The sequence below is a fragment of the Guillardia theta genome (genome assembly GCF_000315625.1).
Source record: "Guillardia theta CCMP2712 unplaced genomic scaffold GUITHscaffold_111, whole genome shotgun sequence".
Taxonomy (NCBI): Eukaryota; class Cryptophyceae; order Pyrenomonadales; family Geminigeraceae; genus Guillardia; species Guillardia theta.
This window is the reverse complement of record NW_005434563.1, coordinates 50,764-59,257: the sequence shown is the minus strand read 5'-3', so window position 1 is coordinate 59,257 and position 8,494 is coordinate 50,764. Positions and strand designations below refer to the sequence as shown.

Below are 8,494 nucleotides of genomic sequence, written 5' to 3'. Positions count from 1 at the left end.
ACCAACTTTGTACGTCTGCAGTCGGAGGAAAACTTTAAGTCGGAGGAGGCCGAACAAGGTTGAGAATCATGGTGAGAAGCAAGGGAGCAGGGAGCAGGGAGCAGGGAGCAGGGAGCAGGGAGCAGGGAGCAGGGAGCAGGGAGCAGGGAGCAGGGAGCAGGGAGCAGGGAGCAGGGAGCAGGGAGTAGGAAGAGCGACATACAGACAGACATACTCAGAGTGAGAGACAGAGAGACAGAGTGAGGGGAGGTGAGAGAGGAGGGGGTTGAAGGGGAGGTTGGGGAGGAGGAGGGAGGGAGAGGGAGGGGGCAAGGAGGATGAGAGCTAATGTCGGATAGAAAGCAGCAGGAGGGAGGGGCAGGGCGGGGGAGGGGTCAGGGCGGGGGAGCAGGAGAAGGGGAGAGGGGGAAAGGGGGGGTGGTCAAGTGTCAGAGCAAGCGGAGTCAGCAAACAGCAAGATGAGGTATGCAACGTTGTTGATGCAGTAAATCACGATGAATGTTTTCATACAATCCACTCTGCACTGAGCTGAAAGACGCGGGAATGTTAGTAGGGATTTGAGATGTAAACTTGAAAGGGTTTTTACTAGCAAGGAACGGAAGTGACTAGCTCAATGTTATGCGTTCCCAGCAACTGGCACATCTGCCGACTCCGTGATTGGCAAAGCGTCTGCTGCTCCTGCTGCTCCTACTGCTCCTACTGCTCCTGCTCCCGCGTTCTCCGTCGCGACCGGATCTTCTAGCGGCTGAGCAGCACCGTCGAACTCACTCGTTACTGGTGCTCGAGCCTGTTCCTGCGGCTCCGTCTTCTGAAGCTCCGAAAGCAGCCCTTGTGCGCATCTGTTGCCATGTAAGGGGGATAGATTGAAGAAGAGGGAGGTCCAAAGCTGGATGGGGGAGGAGGAGAGAGGGAGGGAAGAAGCAAGCGATGGAAGAAGGCAAAGAAGGGAGATGAGGAAGAGAAAGGGAGATAAATAGTGATGAGAAGATGAAGAGAGGTTCTAACTAGAGATCAGTTTGACTGAAAGATTCGTAACTGACCTCTTAATCTCATCGGAGAGGTTGGGGTTGTTGACCAGCTCCTCGATCACTTTCAGCCCGTTGGCCAGTACCGCCGATTTGTTCGCGTCGCACTTAGTACAGGCTTTCCATACAGCCCCAATCTGCCAGGAGCTTCAGGTCCACGCCCAACACTGGGAGATGGAGAGAGGGCTGTAGGGATCGAGACCAAGGCAGGAAGAGAGTGGGGGTGGTTACCGTGTACTCCAGCAGCTGCGGTTTGACTTCAGGACGCATCATCATCAGCAGGGGCTGGATGCCACCGCATCGGAACAGTTCCTGTGTGACGGTGAATTCACGGGAATGGTGCCATCCCCTCCAGCAAACCTCTCTGTTCTCCATCGAGTTGACGCAAAGGTTGCGGACGGCAGCAGCAGCACACTCCAGGAGCTCGGGGCACTCCCTGTTCCTCAGGATATCGACAAGCACTTGCATCGCCCCCGCGTGACGGGCTGCATTCTGGAGACGAGAGTCATGGTGCGCAAGGGATGACAAAGGGAATGATCTCCTACCTGGTTGTCAGGGCTGTTGGCACAGGCATTCGCCAGAGCAGCTCCTGCCTGCTCCCTTGCACGCGTCATTCCGTTCCGCAGGCACTCAACCTGTATCAGAGATTCACTGGCTGGCGTCACACCATGTTTGCAGCTACCAAGGCAGAGATTCCATTCACTCTGTTCAGTTCCCTCTTGTTCGGGGCGCTGTTGATACAAGCACTTCGCAGAGCTCCAGCAGCCTGCACCTTGGCAGCCGGGGAGCCAGTACGGAGAAGCTGAACCAACCCAGGGATGGCTTGCTTGACCTGCTCCTTGATCGACGGGTCGTTCACACATGACTTCCAGATAGCGCCAGCCGCCCTTTCTTGGGCAGCGTCTGTGCCAGTGCACAGAACCTGTACAAGGACAGGCATGCCTTGCTGTCGGATCAGATCGTTCTTGCACGCCTCGTTGTCCACCATCGCATTCCAAAGGGCAGTCGTGGCATTCTCTTGAGCCATAGGATCTCCGGTTTTGAGCAAGCCAAGCATGGGGGCAACTCCTCCCGCTTGCTGGAAGGCCTCGCGGTTTCCTTTGTTGTCGGCCATGGCGTTGGCGATCGCTGCTGCCGCTGCTTCTTTCACACGCGGGGCCCCACTCTGCAATAGACCAAGGAGTTTATCCAATCCACCACGGCGATTAAGCTCAGCTTGTCCAGACTTGACATTATCTCCTCTTCCCTCTTCGGTTGAGGACTCGTTTCCACTCGAACCTGTTCCGCGAGAGCCATCCGCATCCGACTCAGCATCGCCCGAAGCATCGGCCATGCTATCCGTCCTCTTCTTGATAATGTTAGCAAGGGCGTTGGCAGCATTCTCTTGTGCTTGCGAGCTCTTGGAGTCGAGCAAGTCAATCAGAGGAGCCATGGCGTTGGCCTTGAGGGCTTGATTCCTATTGTCTCTGTTGTCAGCACAGGCGGCAGCAATGGCAGCTGCCATTTTGCTTTGAACTTCAGTGGACCCATCCTTCAACAGCTTGACCATCTGAGGAACTCCACCAGCTTGTTTCAAGAGCTCTTGATTTGAAGGATTGTCTGTACACGCCTCGAACACAACCTGGGCAGCCTGTTTTTGCTGCTTCACATCTTGGCCTTGCATCATGTCCACCAGGTAGTCCATACCACCAGCTGCCAAGAACATAGGAGGAGGGTTCAGAGAGCCAACCTTGGGCCCACTGAGAATGGGAGCAGTCGGCATCGGAGGAGCCCAGGCAGGGGCAGCAGGGGGTCCCATATCGCCCGCCCTCACCATCAGGTTCGGGGGATAATTTTGGAGCTGTGGATCTCCGATCCTCTGCCTTTTTGCAATATGGTCGAAGCCAGCTGGCATACCCTGGTGCAAGACAAGTGTGAGTTCACGATCACACGAAAGAAACGGCGCAAGAGACTTGTAATAAGAATCGCGAAAGGATTACCTGTTGGCATTCCATTCCTGGCATTCCGCCCATTGCAAATGCTGGGACTTTCTGCGTATTTGATCTCTGCTGCGACACATTCCTTTGAATCGCCTCCAGTTGCACTACGACTTGATCCGTGCTTGGCCTTTCGTTCGGGTAATGCGACCAACATTCGTGCATGACCTGCACGTATCCCAAGGGAGCGCACAGCAAGTGCATGTTGTCCACGGGAGGACGTCCTGGTGGAGGCTTCTGGGTCTTGTTTGCCTCCTGCGTAACCTGGTGAATAATCTGCACGATGTCCATCCCTTTCCAAGGTATGGCGCCCGTAAGCACTTCCCACATGACGATACCAACGCTGTAAATGTCTACACGCATTCCCTGTGGCTGTGTGAGCATGACTTCGGGAGCCATGTACTGCGGAGTTCCCGTGATGGTCTTGGTTCCTGGTAGCACAGAAAGTGCGTCCAGCACTTTCGAGAGTCCAAAGTCGGCAACCTGGTGACGATGTTAGCGAGACCGCAAGGAGATGTGGAATCACGATAGTACTTTGACGCGCTGATCCGGCCCAACAAGCAAGTTCAAAGTCTTGAAGTCCCCGTGAATGAGTCCAGCATTATGCACTGCCCTCAGTCCATACATCGCATCGAGGAGGAATCGGAGCCGTGTGAACCAGTGTAGCCTTTGGTTATATTGCGCAAACGTTTCACCTCGCTCGCCATGCAAGATTTGAAACAGACTACCCCCTTGCACAAGCTCCATCACAATTCCAGGGGAAGGTTCCAGCATTCCATAACATCGTACTATACAAGGATGGTTGACAGCAGTCATCTTGCCAACTTCAATCTCGAATTCTATCAATGCTTTTTGATCCATCATGCTTCCATCCAACTTGTGCTTCTTGATCGCAACAGGATGTTGCTCATATTTCCCCTCGTATACATGACCAACAGATCCACTTCCAATCTTACGCCCTACTGTAACTTGAGCCTCGTTGATCCGAGGAGTAGGCTGGTGCAGTCTGGGCTGAGCTTGTCGCGTTTGAGACACGAGCTTGTCATCCCTGACCACGAGGTTGGGAATTCCACCGGCTGACATACTTTGAGCAGACGAGCTGCTCGACTGCGGAGCTTGTTTTGGCAGAGTAGACGACGAGCTGGCGTAGGTCGTTGTAGTAGAGGCACCAGGGGGCGAAGACATGTTCTTGTTCCCGCCCGTCATTGTCTGGATTCGCTTGAGAATGAAATGGCGATGGCCGAAGCTGGATATTCCAAGGCGAACGAGCTGATCGTCTGTCATGTCCACAAGAAGCTGACACGAAGTCAGACAGCCCACAGACTAGCATGTAAACAATACCTCCCCATCCACGTCATTCTCAATAATCAGCTGCTTGTAAGCATCGGTCCTCTCCCCGAATTTTCTTCTGCCACTTTCGATGAAGTTTGTGACATCATCAACAGTCCACTCGCCCTAGAAAGATCATGTGAGCTCTCCGTAGGCAATCGTGCAGAGCGAGAGAGGAAAGGCAACCAAGACTCACCAACGGGCGAGTAGGAGCGTTCATTGGGTATGAAGTAAGGTCCATCTTTGGTCAGAAATCAGACTGAGCTAGAAACGGAGACAGGTCAAAGATAAGGCCATGAATCTCTCCAGTGGAACCTTGCCAAGCCCGGCGCTCCGGGCCTTTGTGCAATCATGAACCAATCAATCTGATCTGCTCAGCCAGAGGTCACTCACAGGAAAGACGGCCATGCACACAACAACTTGAGGTGTGAAGAGGATAAACCAGCACACCATCACACAAGAGCTGGGCAGCAATGGTATCAAACAACATCCGGGGGGTATCGGGAATCAGTCACAGGACGGATTTTGGAGAAATTTGTGATGCTTTCAAGTGATGCGAAGTTTTTGAGTTTAAAGTGAGGGGACATTCAAGTTACATAGTCGAGCAACTTAAGACCTGTCCTAACCACTCTCTGATCACGATCCTCCGACCATCCCCTGTACTGCTCATCATTTCCTCCACTCCCTGCATCCCAGCCTTCAATAAGCGGTCGGGATCACAGGAGAGTGTTCGGGGATAGATGCAGAATTTTCACTGTTGCATGCAATGCATTCATGCGATTTCCTCGACATCCCTTCATCTTCCTCCTCATCCTCCTCATCCTCCTCTCTGCCGTCACTGGCAAAGCGCGCGGCATTCCGCCGCCTGGCTATCCTCTTCACCCCTCCTCCCCACTCGTACGCTAGCCTCCTCCAACCCCCAGATCCAAAATACCCCTCATATTCCCACTCTCCATACCCAATCACCTTGACTACCCCGTATTTTGACTTCTATAGCACCCCTTCAATGTCCAAGGGTGGTTAAGCCCCCCACCCCCTACCCCACCAATTCGAAATACTTTATTGCCACCCCCAGCATTTCCCCAATTTTGTGGGCCACCCCTACCCCCAAGAAACGACGATCTCAAGACCCACACCGGTGTGATTGTAAGGATTTCTCCTCCCGAAATAGGGGGTACGATGACTACCCACTCCTCCATTGGACAGTGTATGTACCCCACTTTCATCTATCTTGAGCACCCCTCCCTTCCTAAACAGCCCCTGGGTCCCCCCACCCTCCCATTTGTAGGAGAAATGCAGGGTGATGTGAAAGAAACCTGAAATGCTTTTTAAAACATTTTTCTCTGAATACCATTCAGGTACACTATATCAGTAAAACGATGTATTAATAACATTATAAAAACTATTTTTATATGTTCAGTACCCAGAGATGCGGCCTTCATTTTTAAATGTTCCCGCTACAATCTGTTATTATTATTCAGCGAAGTCTTGCGCAGTGCTGCCGTTACATAACCGTTATGGGGACTCCGGGCCGCCGGGTCCGACGGGCTGATCGACACGACCCTCGCACGCTGGCCCGGTCAACTCCCAGAGGGTAGGGTGGGTCACAGAGATGGTCAAAGGACGGGTGCTGTTTACTTTACATCAATATACACAGTACAAATGGTGGGGTACCAGAGTATGAAAATGGGGGTACCAATGCTGCTTCTTGTAAGAGTAGGGGTAGGTGCTGCTATCTTTCCTCCAGGGTTCCAATTGACAGGGATGAATTGGCTGGAGCGGGGGTAGGGTGTTTGAATGCCCAGGGGTAGTATTGCCTGGTTTTTTGTGGGTGGTGATCGCTGTCCTGTAGTCAGCAAGCGGGGGATCAGGTAGCAAGGGGGGTGATCGGGTCCTAGTACTGCTATGACCTGTATTGTAGGACAAGCGGGATCTGGGGTGGACATGCCGACAACCGGCGGAACCCGTTGCTTCATGGGCAGAGGAGGAGAAAGATTGTGGGTTGAAGGGAGTGTAGAATGCTGGAAGAAGGAATCCATGGATATACGATGCTGAATTCAAACTTGTTAATGTCACGTCTGAGAATGGTAGGAGGATGGCTGTTTGTATAGTTGAGCGGCGGTGACGGGCATGCAACATGGGGAGGAAGGAAGCTGTAGAGGAAAGCTGGCGGGACTCTATGTTCTTTGCGCGCATGTCATCTGTCTAAATCTTGTTCTCAATGGCTGAACTTGTTTATCATGGTTGGTCTTGAGAGTGGACGCTTTCGATAGAGAGCATAACGGAAAATTCGAATCCTGAGTGTAATGCTTGCTCAGACGACTGCAAGGAAATGGATCTTTGTGATGACATCTAACGGTCTTGATCTGCAGGCTTCGAAGCCTTGCTGCTGCACAACAAGGTGATGTAGCTCAGCATCTGCACATTCGGATCTCATGTGGTGGTTGGGATGCGAACGATGAACCCGTAAAAGGTCTGAGGTGTCGTCGGCATGGCCTCCCTGCATGCGGCAGCTCTTGTGTGTAGCAGTGCGAGACATCTCATGTGAGCAAGTGCAGCATCGCATGCCAACCCTGTTGCTTGAAATCTTCTCGTGCATCTTGAGGTCAATGATGCAGTGGGGTAAGGCCGAGCATAGATTTTCTCACCATTACACGCCGACCCATCGTAGAGCAAGGGTGGGTAGGAAAGGCTGGTGTAAAAGAGCTCGCAAGGGCTCATGAATAGGAGAGAGCGTGTCCTATCCCTCGCTCACTCAGCATCGCATGCATGAGGGCAACGGACATAAGGAGCTCTGTTGACATGCGCGCTGTTGCCTGTCCTCTGAGACGCGCTCTAGACAGAAGGGATGCCTGCCTGCATAGACTGCTGCTGTCACTCCGCATGATCACACATTCAGATACTACTGACGCATCTCCACCACCATGAAATCTCTTGAAGGATCGAGTTTGTTGCTGGTGACGCTAGTGAGAAAGCAGGAAGGCGGTGGTGACGTGGATGAGTTCGGTGCCTGTGGAGTACTAGCGGAGCAAATGGGAAACTGTTTTTCATCGTATCAAGCAAACCTTGTAACCTCGTCCCCTCTTGTGCGGTGATGAATATGTTGACATGGCGTCTCTCAGAACAAGAAGCCTACTTGCTCCAACGTATGGGAGGTTTGAGAGCACTGCAATGGTTGTGCGGATTTTGCTGATGCCGGCTCAGGTGTATGATGGGATGTACATCAGTGGGCTGGAAGGAGCGTGCGAGACTGCATGCCTGAAGCAGCTCGGCGTCTCGCACGTGCTGAACTTGGTGAAAATGATGATGAGTGGGCAACTCTCTCGCTGACAACTTTACCAGCTCGGCTGGGGAGCATACAGGCCTGAGCTTGGAGGCCGGAGCGAAGCATATGCTCCCGATGACTTTGTTTACAAAGTTATCTACTCTCACGACATGCCCGAAGAGGTGAAAGGATAGAGAGGAGGAGGAGGGTAGAGGATCGGACCAGCTCATCTCTTACGATTGTTTGCAGAACCTTTCGAGATTCTTCGCCGAGACGTCAAAGTTCATCGATGAGGGGAGAAAGTGAGCAAACTCTGCTTCTAGCATCCCACCTTGCATCCTACCCTTCCTCCCCTCTGCTTTTCTCCTCTCCACTCCTGCACGCAGAACTCTTACACAGTATCTTACGATCAGAGCCGGCGGCGTGCTGGTTCACTGCTTCGCTGGGATCCCCCGCAGCTCCACCTGCATCTGCGCCTACTTGATGGAGTACCAGGCCATGACGCTCGTCAACGCGCTGAAGCAAGTGAGAACGGGAAGGCCCATCGCAAACCCCAACACAGGCTTCATGATCCAGGTCTCCTACAACCTCCCTCCCTTCTCTCTCTTGCCTTGCGCTGTTCGGTGCTCTTCTTTCCCCTCCATGTCTCTTGAGACGACTTTCCATCACCTCCACTCTCCTGTCTTTCGTCCTCCCACCCTCCTCTCCCCTGTAGGATCTAACGTCATAGCAGCTCCTTGACCTGGAAGCTGACCTGCGGAAGAGAAACATTCTCCCTGACAAGGCCGAGGACGACAACTCCTTCTACCTCACTGGGCCAGGCAGCTACAAGATGGCGCCTGCCACCTCCTTCCCCTCCTCCCCTCAGACCCCGAGCATGGGATACGCATTTCCTCCTC

At 53.0% G+C, this 8,494-nt stretch overlaps 2 protein-coding genes across 2 annotated transcripts in view; one reads left to right on the top strand and one right to left on the bottom strand.

Moving 5' to 3' along the window:
* Positions 1-2,950: 2,950 nt before the first annotated feature.
* On the bottom strand, positions 2,951-4,084 carry GUITHDRAFT_78953 (hypothetical protein; the record flags this gene model as incomplete). Its single annotated transcript, XM_005823266.1, has 2 exons — positions 2,951-3,484; positions 3,536-4,084. 2 exons carry the CDS (start codon positions 4,082-4,084, stop codon positions 2,951-2,953), a joined length of 1,083 nt encoding a protein of 360 aa, XP_005823323.1.
* Positions 4,085-6,700: 2,616 nt separating this feature from the next.
* Positions 6,701-8,494, top strand: part of GUITHDRAFT_165768 (hypothetical protein) — a 2,442-nt gene continuing 648 nt past the window's right edge. Inside the window, exons 1-8 of the mRNA XM_005823265.1 lie at positions 6,701-6,731; positions 7,306-7,398; positions 7,453-7,485; positions 7,535-7,624; positions 7,673-7,777; positions 7,845-7,897; positions 8,009-8,171; positions 8,329-8,494. Of these exons, the coding sequence (XP_005823322.1) occupies positions 7,363-7,398; positions 7,453-7,485; positions 7,535-7,624; positions 7,673-7,777; positions 7,845-7,897; positions 8,009-8,171; positions 8,329-8,494 (646 nt within the window). The 5' untranslated portion in view covers positions 6,701-6,731; positions 7,306-7,362. The remainder of the gene's footprint in view (positions 6,732-7,305; positions 7,399-7,452; positions 7,486-7,534; positions 7,625-7,672; positions 7,778-7,844; positions 7,898-8,008; positions 8,172-8,328) is intronic.